This window comes from Porites lutea, chromosome 13 (assembly GCF_958299795.1).
Source record: "Porites lutea chromosome 13, jaPorLute2.1, whole genome shotgun sequence".
Classification (NCBI taxonomy): Eukaryota; Metazoa; Cnidaria; class Anthozoa; order Scleractinia; family Poritidae; genus Porites; species Porites lutea.
Genome location: NC_133213.1, coordinates 23,654,326 through 23,679,739, shown reverse-complemented (window position 1 = coordinate 23,679,739; position 25,414 = coordinate 23,654,326). Strand labels below are relative to the sequence as shown.

The 25,414-nt window shown below is 37.9% G+C and overlaps 3 protein-coding genes and 1 non-coding gene across 5 annotated transcripts; all 4 read left to right on the top strand.

The window, feature by feature from the left end:
* The first annotated feature begins 540 nt into the window (after nt 1-540).
* Trnal-uaa (transfer RNA leucine (anticodon UAA)) lies at nt 541-624 on the top strand. Its single transcript has one exon. It is a non-coding gene; the product is annotated as a tRNA-Leu (tRNA).
* Nucleotides 625-1,651: 1,027 nt separating this feature from the next.
* LOC140923026 (adenosine receptor A2b-like) lies at nt 1,652-11,959 on the top strand. Of its 2 annotated transcripts, none has more exons than XM_073373084.1 (2): nt 1,652-1,676; nt 10,410-11,959. In XM_073373084.1, exon 2 carries the CDS (start codon nt 10,512-10,514, stop codon nt 11,574-11,576), a length of 1,065 nt encoding a protein of 354 aa, XP_073229185.1. In that variant the 5' UTR covers nt 1,652-1,676; nt 10,410-10,511; the 3' UTR covers nt 11,577-11,959. The 2 variants fall into 2 exon arrangements, with proteins under 2 accessions (XP_073229185.1, XP_073229184.1); XM_073373083.1 differs by lacking the exon at nt 1,652-1,676 and adding an exon at nt 4,826-4,902.
* A 1,324-nt stretch (nt 11,960-13,283) lies between these two features.
* Nucleotides 13,284-14,270, top strand: LOC140922595 (pyroglutamylated RF-amide peptide receptor-like). Its single transcript, XM_073372569.1, has one exon. The coding sequence runs from the start codon at nt 13,284-13,286 to the stop codon at nt 14,268-14,270; it is 987 nt and encodes a 328-aa protein (XP_073228670.1).
* Nucleotides 14,271-16,343: 2,073 nt separating this feature from the next.
* LOC140923460 (5-hydroxytryptamine receptor 4-like) lies at nt 16,344-17,647 on the top strand. The gene has a single exon (XM_073373553.1). The coding sequence runs from the start codon at nt 16,422-16,424 to the stop codon at nt 17,472-17,474; it is 1,053 nt and encodes a 350-aa protein (XP_073229654.1). The 5' UTR covers nt 16,344-16,421; the 3' UTR covers nt 17,475-17,647.
* The last annotated feature ends 7,767 nt before the right edge of the window (nt 17,648-25,414 follow it).

The window sequence follows — 25,414 nt, the reverse complement described above, 5'->3', positions numbered from 1 at the left end:
TGATTTCCGTATGCGCCGTCCGTCATTTTGCTAGGAGAATGAGGTTTAAAAAAATCATTTTCTCGCCCCTTTTTTTATCCACTGTTTCGGAGAGAAAGTGCGCAAACGCTACAAGATGTGAAACATAAGTATAAAAAAGTTACCAGGAGTGGGGTTTGAACCAACGCGGATAACACGTTCATTGGATCTTAAGTCCAACGCCTTAACCACTGAGTTTGTGTCATCGCCACCAGTCTACTTTATTTTGATAATTAACTTCATTGACAAAACAATCGGTGACAAAGCGAAAATAAAACAAAAAGAAAAAAAAAGAAAATCATTTTATAGTACAATTAAAGTACTACAATTTACAAGTTTTAACATGTAAGGTTTAACTAGGACGTTTCGAGTCGATTCAGCTGTGGTTTAAAATAGTGAGTTATTGTAGACGAATTATTAAGTGCGTTCAAGTCTCTCTTGGATGGATCCAACTGTTTGATTTTAGAAACTCTGACACGAGAACGCAATTAAATAGTGGTAATGACAAGTGTTTAATACTCCACCAGGATGGCCGAGTGGTTAAGGCGTTGGACTTAAGATCCAATGGACGTATTGTCCGCGTGGGTTCAAACCCCACTCCTGGTAATATTTTTTATCCCTACATTTCAAATCTTGCTGCCTTAGTAAACTTTCTGGTAATTTTATCCTGGTTTTTTTTTTCAAAATTACAAACACTATTCCTCTCACCAGTAGGAGACATTACTGTTTACAAACATTCTTTTTATTATTCAAATTAATTTGTGATTAGTGAAACAAAAGAATACTGATTTTGTTTCAAGAACCAATACGCTTGTGGTTGGCACATAGACATTACATGTAACCGGTGACGTCAGCGTGAGTATTTGACACGCTAAAAACGTTTTTTTCTCATATGACGTAATTCAAAATGGTTCTGTGAGGATAATTGAACGATCAGCAAGATTATGAACTGCATGATGTAAAAAAAGGAAAAAACTCAAAACTGTTCTACAGAAATCTTCAATCTCTCCTACGTGCATCTATTTCTCATGTTGTAAGACAAAGTTGTACAACTAATGTTATCATAAACACAGCAGTCGAGCCCTAGCCGAAAAGAGATTCATTTTTATCAGTTTCAGCTCTTTAAATTCGAACCCACTACTTCGCTTAATTAAACAGATGAGAGGTTTTGTAAGGAAATCAAGCGATTATCTTAAAATATTTATCAGGATTCATAACACTGCTAACAGCCGATCTTCGATTATTTAGAGAGAAAGGAAAAATGACCTTAGTACATGTGCACAGACATGACTCCGGTTAGAAAGTTCTAAAAATACTAAAGATAAGGAGAATTGATGGCCGACAGACAGTAGAATTAGTGTCAATACAGTTCTCTTAAAATTGGTCTTCCCACAATTGCATTGACAAGTAAAATACCTATACCTCAACCCTTGCACAGAGAATTGATTTATAAAGCCGAACAGCTATAAATGTTTCTGGGCTAAAGCTGATTTGACGCTTCAGTTATGATTAATTTACCCCCATGAAGCTGACATATGGACGATTTAATAAGATCAAAGTCTTAAATTGATTTCATAGCATGCCTGAAGATCACTAGATTAACTATAACTGAAACGCACGCGTCCCGGCATTGGATCAATCTATAAAGCGAATAAACCGTAAGTAAAGACGAACAATGCAAAATAGTGTTGGGTAGAGGTATGTTACAATAGTTATCATAATTTGTGACATAGCCATTTTTTAGACATTTTTTTGTATAGTATCCCAGCCAAAAATCATCTAGAACGGCTGACTTGAATTTATCGCTCAGGCAGCAAAATTAAGATTAAACGATTCAATATTTCCCTCCATAAAGATAAAAAATATATAATTTAAGCAAAAAAGAAAAAACAAACGATTTATCTCTATTAATGTTAATGTTTTGTAAATTAAATCGCTTAAAGTAATACAAGTAGTTTAACTTCAAAAGGTTTTAGTAATATATGTAGAAATATTTTTGACAATAGGATCTTTTAGAGTTCTACTGTTGAAAAGGAGAATCAGTTGCTGTTTGCCGTGGATTCTGAGTTTCATGTAAATTCATGGGTTATAACCAAGCTGGCCGGCTATAATTTCAATTATTACATCAATTTTTATTTTCTAGGATCATCTTTTATTGATATCGTCTATTGTCCAACGCATAACGCTCGATACACATTAGGCAAAGCGTTGCGACAGTTCAGGTCATTTTAAACCTATGAGGGCGAAATCTCATGAAATTCGGCTAAAGCAACGATAGCCTGCGTTGCCGACGGTATTGTGTAGTAGTCGAGTGAGATTTGGCGGCGGAGCCGTTGTAATTTTTTTTCGAGTGAGATTTGACGGCAGTTTGGGGGCAAAAATGCCGGATCCATATTTAGGTTACTAGTTCTCAGCGATCGGTCACGTAATACAAACTCAAGGGCGAAGCTTCATGCCGCAGCATCAGTCGAGGATATACACGATAAATTTTCCCCCTAAATCTGAAACCTGAGATAAATATGCTACTAAACTGTATGGTGGAAACAAGAGATGGAAAGATAGTCATATATTTTTGTTGACTACCATTAATTTTTTTTAACCAATTCGACTCTTGTATTCGCAGAGCACATGATGGGGTCTTTTAAAGCTGATAAAGCTCTAACTGTTGGCGAAATCCTGTGATGTGATTATTCAAATAAAACCTTTCTGGCATTACTTTCACGTGGTGCTATTTAATATGCAAACAAAACTTGTGAGAATTTGTAAAATTTTGATGTTGGCAACTTTTGGGAGTTTTAAAAAGGTTTAACGATGACTTATCACGAGAGTAGTTTGAAATGCGATCCAAGTTCAAATTCTAAGCAGGTTATCGGTAATAAACCATCTGTTCGAAATGTATGTGCTCTTGAATAACATGTCAAATGTGACCTAAAGAAAGACGGTTTAATTGGCCTTGGATTACAAGAGGGACTTGAAATACATTAATTAAACTTAAGAATAATTATTTATCCGTGTTGTGCCTAACTTCAAACGAAACATTGAAAAAACGATGTATTATCCTGTCACAAATATGTTTTTCCTAGAACCTTCGAGTATAATTTTGGGGAAGGCATGTGACTCATCTTACAAATCTATAAGCTATAACTCTTGTTGAAGCAAGAGGAATATGAAATAATTAAATGAAAGTCCCCTTTCCTAATGTATTCCTACAAAGACCAAAAAAAAACAAAAAAAAACAACAACAACAAAAAAAAAACAGAAAAAAATATATCAACAACTGTTTCTAAGAGAGAATACATCTCCATGTCAGTTATTCTTTGACTCATCGCTTTTTCTAGGGCATAGATGATATTTATAAAAGCATTTAAGTGCAGTACGCTTTCCGGTAATTCAAAGTGCTATGATATTTCAGATTTGTAGACAGGAAAGACCCTTTGGACATTTTGCAAATAGTCAAGGAATGCAGTAGAATACACTATTTGGCTATTTATAATCTTTCTTATTTTCTTTCTGTTAAGTAAAAATTCGCTTTCTTATAATACTACCCTTATTTTTTATTTTCATTTTTTACCCTCTGTCTTTAGCCGCAATCGACTATAAAAATGGACAGTGTAACTAATCTTTTTTCCTAGTACTGTATTTTACTAACCGAAACGGCCCTATTTTTAAGCTAGCTAGTTCCAGTTTATAAATGTTCCCAGGCAGACTGGAAATTCAATTGGTCGTAACCTTTTCCCTTTCCGATTTAAATAACAGAAAATCCTCGTATCTTTTGTCCGGCAACTCCTCTTTGTGTCCATCTTTCTATCTTTTAGTTTAAGGCTAAAATTTGCGGTCTGGTTGATTGACGCGACCTTAAGCAGTGCAAGGCAAAAAAGGGACAAAAGTGAGCTCTCTCGTAGAAATTCTTCATTGCCTCTTTGGGGCCATTTGCGCAAAGTGACCTTAAGTCCAACTTAACTTCTCTTGGTTTCCACAGATACATGAGATGCTGTGGAAAGCATGCAATGATAATGATAGTTTGACTTATTAGAAAAACCTTTGATCCTACTTATGGCGAAAAATGTTCACTTCACTGCTGACTTTATTTCATGTCGGTAACCTGTTAAGACGCTATTTCAGATTGAAGTAGCTTAGAGCGGATATGAAGAACATAGGGCGTGATACTACAATATACCAATTTCAAGTACAGACGAGGCCTTGAATGATTCTAAAAATTGTCCTTCGTCCAACAAGGAATTAGATATGCTCATTGATGACTTCTGTTAACTCCCTTGATTTTTGAAACCTGCCATGAAATTAAGTGGTTGCTGTGTGTTATGTAAATTTTCTTTTTAAAACATTGAAATTTATTGAAGGAGATCGACTTAAGACATACTATAAATCTAAATAAATCTCGGATTCCCAGTAGGGATATTAGTTGGGACGCAATATTTACATGCTGAGGTTAACAGCAACGTTTACAACAAAACTGAAAAAAGAAGGAAAGCAGCATTTCACCCAACCCAGTCCCTAGAAAGTTCCTGAGGCGAAATTCCCATTTTTTTATTCTTTTAATCTAGAAAATATTTTCTGGCCAATGAGAAACAAGGAAACCTATTGTAAATCCCGGGGCTTCGGGGATCCTTAATTAGATAAAATGTAAATATAAAGTGAAGGGTTTTAAATGTTTCCTTTGTGTTTGTAAGGCTCAATACTAAGTAACCGTGATAGGTGTTGTATGGTATGTTGGTAGTATGAATGTCCTCTTGGTCCTAATGACTCGTGTACTACTGCATCAAATTTACATTGCGTTCGTTATTTACAGAACCGGGGTTAAAAAAACTCGAACTGATTGAGAGTGCGGAGGAGCTACCGTAACGATAATCGCCACAGCGCGCATGAGTAAGTAACATCTACGTAAAGTTGTAATAACTCGCTTTTAATATCCATCCAGCCTTTTTTTCTTCTTTTATCAGAAAAGAGGGCATTGTATTGACAATGATATTGTCGTTATAAGTAACTTTTCTTGTTATATTGCTAATGATTTGTTTGCACTCGAGGGATCGTTTTTTTTTTGTTTTCTTTGAGATTTTTTTAATCACTGATCTAGAACTGAAGACCACCTGGTTATTCGTAGCGGTTTATTGCAGTTATTTGGCAATCTGTGTATTGTTCTGGTACTAATACGAATATCAATGAGGGCGCCACTGCGCTATGAGCACTGAGACAATAGTGCGCAAACGTTATTTTCCTTTCTGAGTCGAAGAAAATTCGAAGAGGAGAGTTTAGCCTTTAATACAATTAAGGTTTGGTGACCGTTGGATGGGAATGAAGAGGTCGTTTCCTCCCTACCGTAGGGCATATTATACAGTTGAAATATAATTTCTTATAGAATTTGAAACTTTCAAGAAACTGGAAGCCTTTATAACTATACTTACTATTGTCGTATTCGTTAGTAAGTATTTAATGCATGCTTTTTTGTATTTTTTATAAAAGTATTTACTTTTATTGTTCAGTAATTCCTTTATCATTTACTTGTAGACGACTTTCGCGGAATATATTTAGCCTCAGTAAGAAAACCAACTCCGACAACGCACTAGTTTTGAAACACAATAAACCTCCTATGTTCTGTAATTTTCATATATTTTACAATCGCCAGGCGAAGGTTGGCGTTTATCCACAAAAACGTGGTGAAGATTTGTATTTTTAGAAATTTCACTACTAATGAGGGATTGATGAATACTAAGATGGCAAATTTTAATCTCGGTGATAATAAATAATTGGTTACAAATATCATTCTTGTCACATGTTTGAGGCTAAGAAAGATATGGAGTGTTGCCGTCAGGAAACGAGCCCATGAAAAACAAAACCTACAGGCGTCTGATGCATTGGCTGGCCAGATCAGACTTTAGATCGATCATTTTTTCAAGTGCTTCTTCCATTGTGGTGATTTTTTTTAGTGAATAGGGAATCACATTTTGAGCAACCTAGGCATGGTTTATAAACTATCATGGCGATAAGTCTTGACCAATAGACCCCCCGCCCTCAACATGTAGACCAATGTGAAATTTTACAAATGATGACCTGCATGTGTGCCAATATCGCAGTACCTTATTATAGGAAATTAACGCTCCATGAAATTAAGGTATTGGAAATTAACGCGAATTTAATGGAAAACGACTTTCGAATAAAGCAAATTAACGCGAAAGAGGTGGTAGAATTTCATAATAAAGGAAATTAACACGATTAAGACACAGTTGGTGGTGACAACTGGAACAAATTTATTTCAACACTGGATGCAAAAAATTCACAACTGAGCTGACATCACTTCTGACAGCGACAACGATGAAGATGAACTCGAAATATTGTTAACCTTCGCCTTTGCTTTTGTGAAAGATGAAAAATAAAGGGTAAATGGAAAGAAAGAAAGCTTGTAGTTAATGTTTTTTAGGTGTCAAGAATGTCTGGACAGGTTCCAAAATTGGGGTTAAAATGCTGGAAACTAAGAGCGCGGAAATTAACGCTGCACTCAATTAACGTCGCGGAAATTAACGCTCAACGAAATTAACGCGACTTAAATTAACGCGAATTTTAACGATTCGCGTTAATTTCATGGAGTGTTAATTTCCTATAATAAGGGGGGGTCATGGCGATAAGTGTTGACCCATCGACCCCCCGCCCTCAACGTGTACACCAATGTGAAATTTTACAAATGATGACCTGCATGTGTGCAAATATCGCAGTATTTGGCGGGGAATCGTATGGTCATGCACAGCTTGAAATCGAATGCCTCAAAGGGTCTTTTTTGTAAATGAGACTAGAAACTGGAGTCAACAAGGATGGAAGGAGGTTTTATAAGCTGGAAAAAACCCGAGACATTCTCGATAATTCAAATACAGGTAAAACGTAGCCGCTTGATTCATTAAAAAGTCTTAAACGGCTTTGTGAAATGACACTTTTTAATTTAAAGAAATTGTTACTTTGATAAATTATTCAATGAGATCGTCTGACTAACATTTGGTTTTACCTCAGGCCCGAATGACCTTTCTTTTAGAATAACAAGCCTACCATTAAACCGTTTAAATTTCTCATTTGGGTGGTGAAAGCGACTGATTTCTTAATGGTATGATCATTTATTACGCACTTCATTGTCGACTTTTTTTTAAATCTTAAGACTGAATGAACGGCGCAGTAGCTGGAATGAAGCACGTTCAAGCCTTTTTTCGGAAAGTTTCTGTTAAGTTCGCCCGACTGTGCGTCCACGCTAGCTCGTATTCCCTAATAATATACATATATAGCGGCTCAACAATCCTTTGTGGGCGGTAGTATAACCGCAGCGACTAAGAACCCTGAAGTATTCCCGCCCAAATCTCTGTTATAGAAAGCTAATTTTTATTTAATATAGTGCTACAGAAAAAAAAGTTGATTACCGTAGATATTCCGGGTTACTTTTCTTTGTGAAGTGGAAGTAATTAATAGCTCTACACTTATGTTGCTTCCCTCATAAGTTAAGCAAACATTATCCGATTTATTGATTTCAGTTGTCCTACTTTTTTCATAACAAAGTTACAAGCATAATCGGTTCATTAAAGAATTGGAGAAAATAATTCAGAGCTATCGTCAAAGCATAATTAACAAGTAATGAATGAGGCTGAGTATCTTATGAAGAATTATGGAGATCGATAGTGCACGTTTAGGGTTGTTCAACTCCGCAAATATTCTCCAAATAGCAGATGTCGCCCTTCGAGTTGTCTTCTTGCTGTTCTTGCCATGTTTTTAGCTATTATTTCGCCTAGTTCTTACTCTTGGAACGAGTGAAATGTCCGCCATTTTTGTTTTCACAACCAAAACAACTCAACCTCGTCCCCAGGTCTTCTCGGTTAACGGTGCATCCTGCAAGAAAGCTGCACTTTTGACGTCATCGGTTCATTAATCACAAAATGCTTCCAAATTTGGTCATCAGTAGCTGGTTATGGTGAATTATGCGTGTGCTTTTAGCCAATCAGAATGGGGAAAATAATTGAATGATTAATGTATGGAAACTAACTTTTGTCACTAGACCCTAACCGTGTATAACTCCTTTGTTGTTGTCAAAGTGAAGGGATTTAGGTTCTAACAATCAATGGTAACCGCAGAGTCTTGATAAGAACTTTTTAAATAATATTTAATAGCAGGACTGGTTTTGGAAATCTATGATGAACCGATTGTATACGAAACAGCCACAAAAGTGATATCAACTATAAACGCTCTGCTCATAATCGGGCATATTGCTCAAATGACTTACAAGTGCCTCAGTTTTGGCCAAAATCACCAAGAATACCAGCGTTTTACACGCTGACCAAAATTTATAAAACTATTCCTGCCGGCAGACCAATCGTCTCTGGTAGCGGTGGTCCCAAAGAACGCATTTGTAGTTTTGTGGACTCGCTTTTACCAGGCCAATCGCGCAAAACAAGAGTCTTACATCGAGGACACTGCACACAAAAGTGATGTCATTGAAAACACGTCTCTTCCAGATGAAACAATTTAAGCTACGTTAAACGTGTGTTCTCTTTGCACTAGCATTTCCCAGGAAGAGGGAATCGACATCGTCTGTCACCATTACGAAGAACATTATCAGTCAAAGTTACCTATCCTTACTTCATATTTGGGAGACTTAATGCGGGTGATCTTAACAGGAAACTAATTCAAATTCACCGACAAACACTACGTACAGACTCACGGCATTACAATGGCCACCAAAATGGCGCCCGGTTGCTTTCTCGGTCATTTTCATGGCTCACGTTGAGAAACAACTACTACATGCGAGCCCTTAGAGCCATTTCTCCGGCTGAAAGAAATTTAATTTATTGATGTTATATTCTGAGTATGGACTCTTCCTGAGACCGAAATCAACAACTTTATTGATTTCGCGAACTCTTTCCACACAACAATAAAATTTACACTGACGAACTGTCATCACAACAGCACTCGCGCAAATATATCCCCACGCCCCCATTCGTTCTTATCGGAAGGAAAAATCTTTAAAAGATTTTCTTGTTAGAGCCAAAATTCCTTCACTTTAACAACAACATTAAAGGAGTTATACATGGTTAGGGTCGAGTGACAATATTCTCAGTTTAAAAACATAGCACGTAGTTCGCATTTTATACCTGGTCCGTATTTTATACATACCCAGTCCGCAGTCCGCAGTCCGCAGTCCGCAGTCCGCAATCCGCGGTCCTTGGTCCGTAGTCCGCAGTCCGTTGTCAGCAGTCCGCAGTCCGCAGTCTGGCCGCAGTCCACAGCTCACAGCCGATCTGAAACGCTCTACCTGGCTGCGTTGTGTACGTATAATGCTGCAAGGTTACAACAAAAGCATACTTATCAGTGAAAAAACATTCAGATTATTTCTTTGAAAACGTCTCGGCCATGATACAGGCAAGCTTTGGATTGCTGTTGGCGTAGCATTTCCCCCAGAGACGGCTCGACGAAGACTCCTTCACTACAAGACGACCGCCATCTTGTTTGCAGTGGCACCACTTCAGCTTTTACCCTCCCTCACCCGTCACAGTTATATTTGGTCTGTTTTCAATTTTTGTTTTTATCGAATACAAAAATCAAAAAACGATTTTCACTTCGGATTTCATCATCATTGATACTGTTTCGCGCAGTTTCGTTACACATGAATAGCTTTGTCAAGTTTGAATTTTTAATAAGCTGGAATCTATGGAACAGGAAATTGAAAATACAATTTTAACTTCGGTACCAAGCAAAAGTCTCAAAATTGAAGATTATCGTTTAGTTTTCCTTTTCCCTAAAAACAAGAAATAAAAACTAACTGACCATTTTCAATTTTCAATTTTTGATTTCTTAAAACATTGAAAATTGAGATTGTAAATTTGTGATTTTCAGTTTTTGAGGAATCAAACATTGAAACTCACGATTGTGAATTTTTGAATTTCAATTTTCAATTTGGAATAAAAATAAAATGGACGAAAACCACACGAACCCTTATTCCTTCCGTCCATTTAGTTTTCAGTAAAATCAAACATGAAAATCTCAGTTTTAATTTATAATTCGAAAAACAGGAAAATTGAATTCAATCAGTTCATTTTTCAAATTTAAAGGTCGAAAAATTAAAAATTGCCAGTCTTGATTGTTTTCTTTTTGTCACCCCAAAGTGCACCGTTGTCAAAGATTTCCGTTGATCGTAGGGGTCGCTTCAAAGCACATAACAAGCGTAGTCAAATGTGGCCATAAACTGTCAGTCTCGCCTCAAAACGCATTCAAAGATGTCCATCGAAAAAGAGCAGCCTCTTCGAAGCGCGTTCAACAGATGTCCATTGCTTAGGCTAGGTATGGTACATAACATGAAGCGTCTAAACGTAACAACAAACTTAAACATTTTTCTTTAATTATCTTTTTAGGAGCATCGAAAACCCGTTTAAGTCAGGAGGAGAAGCGTTAGGATAACTAAACGTTGGGCGGCATCCGATGATCGTTTGGCTGTTCACTGCCGGATACTGAGGATGCAGAATAACACTTACTTCGTAACGAACAGGTCATCATCGGATAGGAATAGAACGTTTGCCGATGAGCAATTGCCACAAGGAATGAAAGTAAATTACCAGGTCATCAGTGAGGTGCTGCCTATAGCTATTGTTATTGTTTTGACAAACAGCCTTGTTTTTTACTTGTTCGCCAAACGTAAAAGTCTTCGTACTCCAACCAACTGTCTTCTTCTGAGCTTGAGTTTGTGCGACTTCGTGACCGGGTTTATAGCCATCCCCTTATTCATAATTATGGTGATAGGCTTGCAGGGTATGCTAGACATGAACCTAACAGCTTTAGTCCAGTTTGGTCATTTTGTTGTCACTTCCAACAATGCATTAGCTATTTCAGCTGCTTACCATATTCTTCTCATCACGCTTGAGCGATATTTCGCAATCATGAAACCGTTCGTCCATCGTCAGCTGACCAAGAAATCCATGATGAAAATTGCGCTGGTCGTTTGGTTAACTTCAGTGGTCATTGGTTATATGCCATATGCTTGGTTCTGGAAGAAGTTTACAGATCCAATCAGTTACCAGAAGATTCAGTTTGGTTATATAACATTTTGTTTGACTTTTGTATTCTTGGTTCCCTGCATCTTAATCGTAGTGTATCAAGTGCGCATGTTCAAGATCATAGCAGAACGTGGTAGGTGCTCCTTGACTAGGAGAGGAACCTCTCAGCAAAGAGCTAAACAAGATAAAAAATGTCTGACTATTTTTGCCTTGATGGCGTTTATTTATTTAGCCTGTTGGCTGCCGTGGTTTGTTCTATCACTTTGCTGTTCCTTTTGGTTTCCAAAAAGCCAAGAAACCAGAGCCATTTTGGATAATTTATCCCAAGTATTCGGCATTTTTCGTTTTGTAACTTCAGTTGTAAATCCAGTCCTGTACACGTTTTTCAAAAGAGATTTCCTTAATGCTTTCAAAACGCTTGTTCTTAAGAAAAAGCCAGCTGTTCAGAACTCTAGAGTAACAACTCAAAAGCGAACTCTAATTCGCAAACCAGATGCTTCTTTAGAAACTTGTGAGTCAGTGTTGTGAGGTTTTGTAAATATTAACAGCAGTTAATCAGTCGTCTATCGATGCCTTAATTGATATATTAAGTAACAGAATGGGACCGTTAATATCATATTCCCTTAACGGAGTGATTGTAAATCAGCCTGGTATTCTTCTTTAACTTAAATAATAAGATCTAAGAACTCAGACATCAAAGGGACGGCATTGTTAAGTTGCCTGAAGTGAAAATTAAGTAAGAAAACTATCGTCGTTTTTTAATCCAGGACTTAACGAAAGAAAAAATGTAAAATAAATTTGTAAATTATAAGGACGTTTGCCTGTTATGGGGATTTCTGCAGGCTCGGCTACTAAGACTTGTAAGAATCAAGAATGATTTGTTGAATAAAATATTGTGTCATTTTAAAAGATACCTCCTTACTCGCGGTAGTTTGTTTTCCAGAAAAGAAAAGCAATGTACAACATCTCTTTTTTTTCCAATTAGATTAATTGTAATTCAAGAGACAGTTAAAATCTGTTATTGAAGGAGGCCAACTATCGCTTTGTGATCGGTTGTTTGTTAAGCTTCCATTATTCAAACTTTAATCACAAAGATAAACAAGGTACCGCGCGCTATGAACACTCACTTGATTCAAAATAACGTGTCAAATTGCAGAAAAAGGACATTGTTTAGAGGGCACACTCCCCCCCTCCCTCGCTTCAGCTAGATACTTGCGTTGCATCAAGTTTCGCATTTTAATTAAATCTATCTCATAATCATTACTAAAACACACATTCCGGCAGAGTAATCTTTCCGATTTTTTCCTTTGGGGGAGGGGAGGGGGATCCAAACCCCCCTCAAAGGGTTTTGAATTTTTAAATTTGCATCCTATACAGCATATTTTGCTTTTGATTATCCTTTCTCTTATGCATTGTGCTCACTATCTGTATTTTCATTGGCCAAGAGGCTACAAGTAATTTTGGAAATCAGTGCAACCTATAGATTATCTGCTAGCAGATAACTGCTATCGGTTATCCGGTAGGAGACTAACTTATTCTATAGGGTTCCGCACGCAATGCATCATTTTCCAAGGCAATGTCCTTTCTTTTTGAAAAATAATGAAACTGGGTTCGGCCTCGGCTGATAATAATTTCTCCGACCTGGATTATCCCGGAGAAACCTCATCCAATTTTTTATTTACACCAGAGTGCCGTTAGCCGTTCGAACATGGTCCCTGATAGGATAAATCAAACATTCATGAGGACAACAGCTGGTAGCTCTAAGAAAGAGGTATTTCTTTTGTCTTAATGATTCTATGGTGTCTTCGTGATGAACTTGTTTGTATTCTTTACAAATGCCATCAATGCCACTAAAAGTGTCAGAGAGGGAAAACTTGTTTTTGATTAATTTGAATCGAACTGAATATGACTTAATGATGACTGGCTTTCCTGTTACATTTCCAGCGTCATAAGACAACAGTCCATCTTTTGAACTTTCGCGGCCTTTCTTTTTGAGACGTGTATTAAAGTTACTGACTTGTTTTCTTAGAGCTGAACAACATCATCGCAAAGAAAGATTTGGAAACTGCTGTATAACAAAGGGCAACGGATTTGATTTTCATCTTATACTCGGCTTTTTGATGAAGACTCGCTAACCCCAAAGGCAGCAGCTGTTAATTAGTCGCTTAACTGGAGTAACTTTAAACGAGAAGCTCATCATCGTAGACGGTACCTGAAGGGCAGTCCTCCTAGAGAATGAAACCAGATTACCAAGTCATCTGTGAGGTGCTGCCAATAGCTATTGTCATTGTTCTGGTGAACAGCCTTGTTTTTTACTTATTTGCCAAATGTAAAAGTCTTCGTACTCCAACCAACTGCCTTCTCCTAAGTTTGAGCTTGTGCGACTTCATGACCGGCTTCATAGCCATCCCTTTGTTCCTAACTTTGGTGATGCGCGTAATGAAGCCTCCAGCTTCTGTCAACTTCGGCTTTTTCGTCCTTACTTTCAACAATGTACTGGTTATTTCAGCTTCTTATCATATCCTCGCCATCACGCTTGAACGGTATTTCTTAATCGTGAAACCTTTTACTCATCGCCGGTTGACCAAGAAATCCATGTTCAAAGTTGCGCTGGCGGTTTGGTTTGTTTCAGCAGTCATTGCTTCCATGCCGTACGCTTGGTTTTCGAAGAAGCTAACAGATCGTTACAAGAAGATTCAATTTGGTTATGTCACGTTTTGTTTGACTTTTGTATTCTTGGTTCCCTGCATCTTAATCATGGTATCCCAATTTGCCATGTTCAGGACCATAGCAAAACGCGGCAGGTGCGCTTTGCCTGTAAGAGGAGGAACCAACCAGAGAAATGTAAGACAGGAAAAAAAGTGCCTCATAGTTTTTGCCTTGATGGCATTTATGTATGCAGCCTGTTGGCTTCCCTGGTTTGTTTTATCTCTTTGGTTTTCGTTTTGGTTTCCTCTCAGTGATGAAACCTTCGCCGTTTTGGACTATTTGTCCAAAGTATTTGCCATTTTTAGGTTTGTAACATCAGCCGCAAATCCGGTGCTGTACACGTTTTTCAAAAGAGATTTTCTTGATGCCTTTAAAAAGCTTGTTCTTAAGAAAGAGCTCCCGACTGTTTTTAACTATACTTTTAAACATATAAATCAAACGAAAACCTTAATTTGTAAGCTAGACGCTTATTTAGACCGTACAGAGGAGCTTGAATATGAAACTGTGTTGTGACAACAAAGTCATGTCTAGTGGAGTACCATTAAAGTAAATATTCCCAGAAAACCCTCGGGTCATCGTTTATGGCTTGTGATTTTCAAGTGACAACCTTTGTCCACGTGGAAGTCATTTTCGTCGCGTGTTTTACATCAACTCGTCGGTTTTTTAACGAAATCGTCACACATACAGAATTTTTTTTGCGTGTCTGAATGCTACTAGCGAGCTCGAGCAGCCACGACGACGATGACGACGACCAAGGAAACGAGAGAATAATAATAATAAAAAAACATTAAGTTTAATACTCTAAAAGTGCCCACATTTTTTGGCGTATTTCTTTTTAAGGCACATTTGTAAAAATATATCACCAGAAAACGTTCTTATTTATTATTATTACTCAGGTGATTTGGAGATTCGCGCGCTCTGATTGGTCCAGGACTACGTCATTTGCCCCAATAATCACCTGTAGCGAGGTTGTTATAGCAACCTCTCAAAACTCTTTACGAGGTTAGGAACTACGCGGAATAAAATAAAAGAAAAATTATAGACCTTTCTTATTTTTGGCTAATGCATTTGCATTATAATCATCTCTTAGACTTAATTTTAAATATCATGGTTGATGCGAGTGAGCAAAAATATTCAATGTTGCAAGGATAGTGCTTCAAGTATTATCGAGGTACTCTCTTCAGTAACCCTCTCCAATAATTAAGGAGCTCTTCCCGGCCATGGTTTTTTTTTCTCTCGGTAACCGCGATTATAAAGCTTTCCGGAGTAAAACAAAAACAAGTTCAACTCCCACGTTGTCGGTTTTTTTCTGAGGATTTCCAAGCCGAGAGATAATCCATTATTAATTGCCATGAGTTTACTTTATTGTCAGATGACACAGCATTCTTTATATCTTTATGTTGGAGCTCGCACCTGAATTCAAAAATTTCTGTCGTTTTGTTTCCTTAGACCAGAAACTATTTCTTCTTTTTTATACAATTACTATTTCTTTCTTCCCCCAAATGTATACCCCTACGGTGGACAAGTATCCCGATGGACTAGTATCCCACCCAACAGCCGGGGAACAGATTAAGCAAGGCAAGCAAGGGGATTGATTAATTTTCCTATTTTGGCCGGAAGCATGTTTTCAAACTGAGAGAGAAAAGGCATTTTAAAAATTTTCTACGCTTTTATTTTGATTTCGACCAATAACTTGACAGAACCAACCTTTAAAATTTTCCCTCGACATAGGCTAGCATAGCGTTTACAGGATCAAGGTCTGCTGTGTCATTTTGAGAGAAGATAACGCTGTTGTTAACGAACTTTCTTTGGTGACTTTTGTAGTGCGTGATCCGATACATGATCAAGGCTTCCCAGAATGTGTTTTAGCTTGCATCCACGTTTGAGAAGAAGGCCTCAGTCAAGAAATGAATGACAATAACAATAATAATAACAATTTACGTCTTCTATGAGCTCTAAGTTCTAATACCAATGAGTGTGATACCCACCCCAAATCATAACAACAATATTAAAAATCTATGGCCCAGGTCTGATCAAAGTGGCCTAACATATTGGTATAAAGGACGTAACCACTCAAGGGACTTCAAATATGCTTAGCATGTTACGTCTTTTGCCAGTATTAAAAATAATCCAATTTACAATATAAGCTAATGAGCGGCTTAAAGTGCGACAAACACTCGAGGATGTTGAAATCAAATAACGATTGAAGTCAATAACAATTGCTATAGAGCTACGATCACGCTGTTTTAAGGCGACGTAGTTTTCGTTTGATTTGAGGTGAGAGAATCCTTGTCTTTTCATCCTGGTCTGATTAAGGGTATGAATTTTTATGTCAGAAAACAATATAGGGAAACTGTTCAAGGAGATGCCGCAAGCCAACCCCCACCCCACCCCCCTTCCCGAGATTTACGCTTTACTGTAAGATGATAAATTTCTCAATGCTTTTACTTATCAACGAGATTTTAACAAGGTATAATGACCTTTTCAAATTACAGTCTGGGTTGTCATCGTCTATAAGAGGAAGAAAAACTTTGCGGTTTTTGGGTGTTGTAAACAACTGAAGCGCCCAACGCAATTCAGACTGGGACACGACCTGACTGATTTCACATCGATTAGAATTCGACTCCTTCATATGCAAGATACTTATACACCAAGCTACTGAACATGGCAGACGACAATTCCACCAGCGTTAACTCTACCAACTCCACTTCGGATTATCGTATAATTGCTGAAGTTCTACCTCTCGCCGTGCTCATTGCGTTAGTGAACAGTGTCGTGTTTTACTTATTCATTAAGGAAAAACGCCTCAGGAAACAACCAACAAATCACTTGCTTCTAAGTCTTGCAGTTTGTGATCTTATGAACGGAATACTCAACATTCCCATTTTTTTGATACGCACATTTTCTTCACCGGGAAAGATATCTTTGGGATTTTTCGTGGTTGTTTTACATAACATGGTTCTTGTTTTAGTCGTTTATCACATCTTAACAATAACTTTAGACAGATACTATGCGATTACTCGACCTTTTCGCCATCGCCAAGTAACAAAAAAATCAACTTTGAAGATAATTCTTGGCACATGGATGGTTGGTATTTTGATCGCTTTCTTACCTCTCACGTGGTGGTGGGAATTCCTCTCCTCTGGCGGCGCCATTTTAGACAACACGACCTTAAAAATTCAGGCCGGTTACACAGTTGTCTGCGTCATTTTAGTGTTTCTTTTCCCTTATATCAGCATTACATATTTACAAGTTGCTATTTTTAGAAAGATAAATCAAGGGGTATATAACCTGGCTATAGCTGATGGAAAATTCGACCACAGAAACTCGTTCATTCATGGCGGGAACGTACACAATATGAGAAGATGTCTAATAATTTTTACTGTGATGGCGTTGGTCAATCTCGTCTGTTGGTTTCCTTGGTACACACTCAGTATTATTAACAGTCTCTGGTTTTCTATCAGTGAAGAAATGAGAACGGCTCTCATGCAGTGTTCGCATGCGTTTCTCATCATTAGATATCTGACGTCAATCGCTAATCCTTTTCTTTACATTTTATTCAAAAGAGACTTCCAGAAAGCCTTAATAACATTTTTATTAGGCCGTAGGACGCAGCTTGATTTTCGCTCATCTACCCGACCGATCTCAATAATACATCACAATAAATCAGTTGCCACTATCACCTTGCCCGATAACAAAGGAGCAGAAAGCATTTGAATTTAATTGTATATGGACCCGAAAAGAACCTACTCAACTTTACACTTAAAAACTGCTTGAGGCAAAAGCATTAATAGTGGCATTGCCTGATCATGCGCTGAAGTAGGTTTTTAGAGAGAAGTCAGGAGATATCTAAGATGTGGTCACTGTTTACCACGAAATTTTCTCGTTAAGGACGATTTGTGCGAGTATAAAGATTCACCGCGTTTAACGCTTGCCAATAGGCTGATTTAGCAACAGAACGGGAGCGTCAGCTGACGACGGCGCGCGCAGATCAAACAACTGGCTTGACCAATGGCAGAGCGGCAAATTGGGTACCGGAAGTCGTGTTTAGTCTTTTCCGCGCGCTTTCCCGTCGTCCACTGACGTTCCTGTCCGGTTGCTAAATTAGCCTAATAAAACAGATGGAGTGATAAAACATGGATTCTGGTGTGTCTTCAGTTTATTGCCACGTCAACCTTTACTGTGTCAACATAGCCTTTCCTTGACTCAGTTCAATCCAACCTTTGCCAAGTGCCTTCTGACCTCCTGCCATTCCTTCTGCCAGAGCACAAAGAAATGGCAGCCAACAGGCCTGACCTTTTCTTTTAGACTTTTTGCCGGCAACTGTTGTTTTGTTTTTTAACTGCCGCAAGCGTATTTCTGTCAAGTTGGCTAACAGAACACTTATCAGAAATTAAATGGACTGCTGATTTAGGGTAGATATCACACGCTTTAGAGCAATTCCATAGGTTAATTGAACTAGGAAAAGGCTTTTTTCTTTAAGGGCGGATACGGCGTTTCGGGACCCCTTTAAATAGTCCCTTCAGATCATAGATATTTCTTAATACGGGGCTTTGTAATTGAAGTCGCATACCACATTTGTATGGTAGCAACATTTCACCTCTTGAACATGAAATACTTTAATTTATTTGATCACATACTTGTTCCAACTTACCTGTGAGATTTACGGTAGAATACGCAGTGACAGGCAGGGGACGATGGGAAAAATCCTCTACAGACAACATTTCGTCCTTGGAAACAATGTAGACTCCCCTCATCAAACCTTCTCTGATCCGCCCCTGATTTAAATTTTTGGTAGATGGGACAAATCCGATTTTAGAAAACCAAATTTAACTGGTCACAATAACACTTTATATCTTGTTCTTGTACGAGATGATTCACGGCAAGAAAGGGTGTACTGTCCCAATTTGTAATAATCATCGCACTTTGTAATACCTGGCGCAGTTTGTAATAAATTCATCGCACTTTGTAATACCTGTCGGAATTTGTAATAAACCGTGTCCCACTTTGTAATGAAAAAGCTGCCGCACTTTGAAATACACTAAGCTGTCGCAATTTGTAATAATTTCATCGCACTTTGTTATGGACTTAAATTATTTTTTTTGTTCAAACATGGATGTTTTCCGTTATAAATTTTTCTGCCTTAATTAATCACGTGACCAACGAAAATCGCTTTTATGAAAGACATGAAACTTCCTGTGACATGTCACCAAAAAAAGATATGGTTCACTTCATATATTTGAATTGAAAAATATTTAAATAAGAAAAGCAAAAATTAACAACAGAAAATTAATGAATTACCTGGCATTCGTCGTCCCAATTCACGTTTGCTTGCCACGTGACACGTGAAGTCTTCGGGGTGGGGATAATCCTATATACATGTATGGGCTAGGTAGGTAAGTACCGCTGAGGGTATCATATTTTACCTTGTTAGCTTTCTGTCTTTGGTTTGATCCTTAGATAGGGTAACTCAAGTAGTAATGGATGCTTTGGTTTATTATCCTTTCCATTTTGTGGAAAAGAAATAATTCTGATCACTCTCGGAAGAACTGCAAGGTCTTGCAAGCTGTACGCAGAGAAGGAGAATTTTTTTACTATCCCTACGGCTGCTTGCATTTTTCCAATTGAAAGGAATTAGTCCATGAGTGTGGTAAAAAATTTGAGATGTTTTCAACTTTTCGTTTCATGCAAAATACACCGAGAAAAAGTATTTGGTGACGTTCTCGTTAGAAAACGTTAGAAAGCCTTACTAGACAATAGAACCTTGAGAAAACCGCACTATTGGCATTTTTCCAAAGGTGTTAGTCCATGATTTTGGTCAAAAAGTTGAAGTTTTTTGATCTTTTGTGAGTTATCAAAAATAGAACGAGGAAAAGTGTTTGCTGACGTTCTGGGTAGAAAAGAAGCCATTCAAGACTTTTAGAACATCTGTATTGTCGCCTTACCACATTGCAAACTCTTTATCAGGTTTCTTTACTTTTCGTTTTTTTTCTTCGTTTTTGTTTTTAAAATATTACTAATATTTCCTAAAAATAAATTTAAATAAAAAATAAACTATTGTACAAACTAAAATGATAATAATTTCACAAAAGTAATCGAACATTTTTTCAAAAAAATGAAAAATTATAGAATTGAAAAGTAAAAAAAAATAAAAATTTATCCATGGCCTATCGTTGCCATAGATTTTTCTTTCTCTTTTTCAGTGAAAAAAGCGGCCAAGCTCTATGTTGCCATATTTTTTTCCGTGAAAAAAAAGGAAGAAACTGTCATGCCCTCTTGGACAATTCAATGTGGATTATATGATATATCGTTGCTATAGACCAGAATGCCTTTGGGGTATCCTATTCAAGATGGCGACAACAACGATTGTCGAGGAGTTAAAAGAGGTCTCAAGTCGTTATGTGAAGCAAAACTTTCGTCGAAATGAACTTTTAGACTTTGTGTCAAGAGATTTTAGTGAATACGCGTGAAGTTTAAGGGCGCTAGACAGAAGACTAGAGTTCTTTAATGGCACCACGTGACATACGCCGATCCAACTGTTGTCGATGAGGTCGAAGACGCAGTAAGAAGAGAATTGGAAAGGCCGGGAAAACTCCTTGGTTACCGGCGAACTTGTGTACGCAGTAATATACGACGTAGATCTAGATGCACTTGCTGAAAAAGGCTCCTTAATTTAAGACGAAGAAAGACGAAAGGCAACGAGGCCCAAACTGGGTTCATGCTCTTGATGGCCACGATAAATCAAGGCGCTATCAAAACAGCACTCTCCCTATCGCCGTTTACGGATGCATTGACACTTGCAGCCGAAAAATGCTTGGTTTACTTGTACAAAGCAAGAACGATAGCGAGCAAGCTTAGGCTGGATAAAGGATCAGAAAACAGGAGTAATGGCTTTAATGCACTCCTTTCTCCGACAGCGTCGTGGGGACGTGGATCCAGTGAAGACGGTCATGTATGGGCTGTCAACTTCCAATCAGGTATGTGCACTTTTTTATGTAATGCGGTGTTTTTCTTGCACCAAAATACTTGAACTCTAACTTTAAACGTTTGCAGAAATGTCCTATCCTGTGTCGGATCTTGTATACTGTGGGTAATGTCATCCGAGATATCGGTCGATATAGTGGTTGATATAGCGGTCGATAGTCGGTCCAGACTCGGTCGACAGTCGGTCGATACTTGGTCGACACTCGGTCGACAGTCGGTCGATAAAGCAGTGGATAGTTGGTCGATAGTGGGTCGACACTCGGGCGAGACATGGTTGATAGTCAGTTCCAGATGACTTGTGTCTCGGCTGATATAGCTTTTCGTTCACCGACATTTCGCTGACACTTCGCCGAAACTTCGCCGATAGTTGGTCGATACTTGACCGATGTATCGGTCAGTAATTGGTCGACACTCGGTCGATGGTGGGTCAACACTTAGCACAAACGAGAACTTGGCGTGATGAAGCAGGTCAAAGCCCGTTAATAAAAGATTCCTCGCTCTTAAAGCATGTCATGAACTGCCTTTTCCTATTCGTTATTCGTCCATTTCGGGACTGCGGGAGCAGTCGTTTCACTGCGGGACCACAGGAGCAGCAGATTCAACTTAGGCTGAGACAGGTTCTGTTTAACAGCTAAAAATCAGATGATTGGTGATGATACAAACTGGAAAAAAAGGGTTACCATGTCCTTAGTTCCCAGTGCTCTTCGGTTCGCTTCATAGAGTAATCGCGCCTCGCACTGCCACATGTTCTCCCATTGCATGATAACAGTAATTAATGACGTCTTCGCTTAAAAAAAAGCCAGTGGACTCACCTGATAAATTAACACACGACTGATATTCGAACGACAGTTGACCGATATACCACCGACAGTTGACTGATATACCACCGACAGTTGACTGATATATCACCGACATATGACCGATAGTAAGTCGAGGTGCGTCGTCGAAATATCGACTGATACTCGGCCGATAGTCTATCTCACTATCGACCGACTATCGACCGACTATCGACCGACCATCGACCGACTATCGACCGACTATCAACCGACCATCGACCGACTATCGAGCGACTATTGACCAACTATCGACCAACTGTTGACTGCTACATCAACCACTATATGGACCACTATGTCGACTGATATCTCGGTCGACATTACCCACAGTAAACAAGATCCCCTGTGTCTTGGTAATTAAAAATTGAAACTCCATCAGGACATGATGAAATTCCTAACCTGAGATCAGGCTCAATTTTCATTTTGCTTTGTAAATAACATTCCGCTGGGCAAGGCGAAACGAAAAGAAAGCCTGATACAAACCTTCTACAAAATGTGTGCGGCCCACTTTTTTGATTGATTGATGTTTGCTGAATCAGCCAACCAAAATTGCTTCCGTTGCTTGTTTTTTTAGTATGCAAATTTTTCATACGTGGAAAAACTGCAGACTTGCTGACTTAAAAAATCACCTTTACTGTTTAATTTTTTCAACTAAAAGTAAACAGTCAGCACAAATCAAATTCAACTTCTTATGAGATTAAAGGAGATCTCGAAGGTTTTTTCTGTTGGCATAGAAGGTCAAAAGTTTTTGAAAAGACGGCGACATGATGTTCTAGTTTTAATATTTTAGCCAAATGCACTCAAATTTCAAATACTGAAATTTCCATTTTCTGTTGCCTTTATATTTTCCTTGGTGGAAATTTTGCCCGATTTTCAGTACATAAATCTTTAGAAATCTTGAAGAAACAAATCGTGAACTTTTTCAAAGGATATATAAATTATCCCAGTACAAACTGAACAAGTTCTCAAGTGTATTTAATTTAACTGATTTAGTCCCATGAGTACACCTGCAATTTGCGAATTTACTAGAGAAACCAAAGTCTAAAAAATGTATGTTTTTTTTTTAAATCCAGGTAAATATTATGTGCCAATTTGGAATGAAGCAAGGTCACCAGTTTTCCTGGCTTATTTTTTACAACAAGTGAAGGCAAACAAGAAGTCTGTTACCTTAAGACTAGCGCCACTAGCTTATAATAATGCTTACAAAAAATTCCTTGAACAGCGATGCAATGTTTTACGTCTAATACTTCACAGTTGGCAATTGAGGTTTCCTTCACAGTGAGCCTCCGCTTGGGTACCCCGTTCAGAGAAGTCATTCGCGGCTAAATTTTCAAATGAAACCAGTTTTAAGATGGACAGTATTTTGATTTGCACTTGTTTGATTTGCACATTCTACACATTGTTCGTGGTCAACAACTTGCAGAGAGATTCAACTCTGCGATACACTCAATTTAGTTCCATGAATAAAGCAAATCCTGAGAAGATATGAACAACCATCTGAATTTTCTGAATTTCCTTGGCACAGTCATATGAAGGCATATAAGACAGCAAAATCGATCCTTCTCTCTTCCCACGGCTGATCATTTGCGAAAACAACCATGCGAGGGATAAGCTCTTTCAACTTCTGTTCATTCCAACAGCCAATCAGATCCTGTGGCATTGTTCTAACAGCCAATCAGCATTGCGGCCAAAATCTGGCCGCAGTGAGCACAAACTTGTGAGAGTTTGTATCAGTCCTAATTTTAGCGGTAGCTGTCAGAGAGAATGTATGAGAACCGCTAAAATTGGGCCTGATCTCAGGTTATGAAATTCCAAACCTACAAGGTTCCTTGATTTATACACTCTTACTAGGGAACCAATTCCTTGTCTAATGCTTGTCTTAAGTTCAAAGAGCATCCAAAAGTCAATTAAAATAGATTTTGCTAGGTGAGCTGTTAGTATGTACGAGTGTGTGTGCTTAGCAGCATTGCTGTAGCTGGGAATGAGTAACATTTGTACACTGCTTGAGCCAGAAAATAACAAAGACAAGGAAACATACAGTTTGAACAAGGTGGCTGGATAGTAGTGTTCAGTTGTATTTTCATTTCGCTTTGTAAATAACATTCCGGTAGGCAAGGCTAAATGAAAAGAGAGCCTGATACAAACCACTTTTTTGATTGATTGACATTAATTTTGTGGAATCAGCCAACCAAAATTAATTCGGATCCATTGCTTGTTCTTTAAGTATGCAAATTTTTCAGACTCGCTGACTTAAAAAGAAGCTTATATCTTTTAATTTTTTCAACTTAAAATAAAACAGTCAGCACAATCACATTAAACTTCTTGCGAGATTAAAGGAGACCTTGAAGGTTATTTCTGTTGGTGTAGGAGGTAAAAAGTTTGCGAAAAGATGGCGACACGAAGTTCTAGTTTTAATATTTTGGCTAGGCACGCTCGATGTTTAAAATACGGAAATTTCTATTTTTCTGTTGCCTTTATATTTTTCTTGGCAATTTTCCCCGTTTTTCAGTACATTATATTTTTAAATATTCGGAGACATATGTCATAAACTTTTTCAAAGGATATACAAATTATCTCAGAGCAAACCAAATGAGTTGTCAAGTTCATTTGATTAACTGGCCTTCCTTTGAGGAAGAGACTGGTTAAAAAATAGCCTGGGTTTTTCCTTCATCGTCAAATCGCCCTCTGCTCTTTAAAGTGCATGCCTGTACTGGCGAAATATCACGTGATCAATTTCTGGCAAATTCACTGGCTTAGAGGCAAAATCCCCTTGACATGTTGTCGAGAACAAAAGGCAGCTTTTTTGTCAGTCGGTAGCCAGAGAAGCGTTAACGTTGTTCTTTTGTTTCCTCTATGAGAGATCGACAATTATTTTGGTCGAAATGTTTAGTGATACGTGTTGTCTAGAGGATAATGCATCGTGGAACTGCCAGACAAACGCAGTGGCTCGATCCTTTTTAATCAAGATCAGCGTTGCGATCGTGGTTGCGAGAAGACATTCTAAAAAGGTGGGTAATTTTCACTTTTTATGTTTAGTGCAAGTCTATATATAACAGTTGAAGGAACACTATTGTACTTTGTTCTTGCGAGTAAGTGTGTACCGAGGTGTAAGGAAAAATCAGTTTTGTAAAACGTATGGACTGTTTTTGTGCTAAATTATACAACTTGACTGTTCGATCTGTAAAGTAACACGTCCACATATGTCACTGTAAATACCTTAGGAATTTTATGCTTTATAGGTTTTATCACAAAAAAGTAAAACACAATAGAAATTTTAAAAGCAGAGAAATTGTGTTGATGTAGTAATATAGCATATTTTGGACCTAGTTGTAGGAAAGTGGCAGTTAATTATCGTTTCAGTGCATTACAACAAATCTGACTGTTCATCGCAGAAGTTTGTGCCTGGTCCAGGTCTTGTGCTACCTGGCTGTCTCGGTATAAAAACGGAAACTTGCTATATTGATTGAAAGAAACATGCTTTGACTTTGTTTTGGCATATATGGATTAACTTGTATCGAGCTCGCACGGAAGCGGCGATTTTGTAAAGCACGTAGTCGGAGTTGTTTAATGCTAAAATTCAACATGATTTTGATCGATCAAACAACATCTCATTGTCAAATCAAAGATTACATGTAAGCTTATAGCTCTTTAAAAAACGGGCGATTGCTCACTATCGAATTTCAATCTTGCAAAACTCCATTTTGATCAATCCAACATTTATATTAGAAATTTCAAAATTATCTGTGCTAGAAATTTTTCTCTTTGCTGTGTTCAGCTACTGTACATTCAAACTTGCAATTAAAAGGATCGACAAATCGAATATAATATTCTGTATTTAAA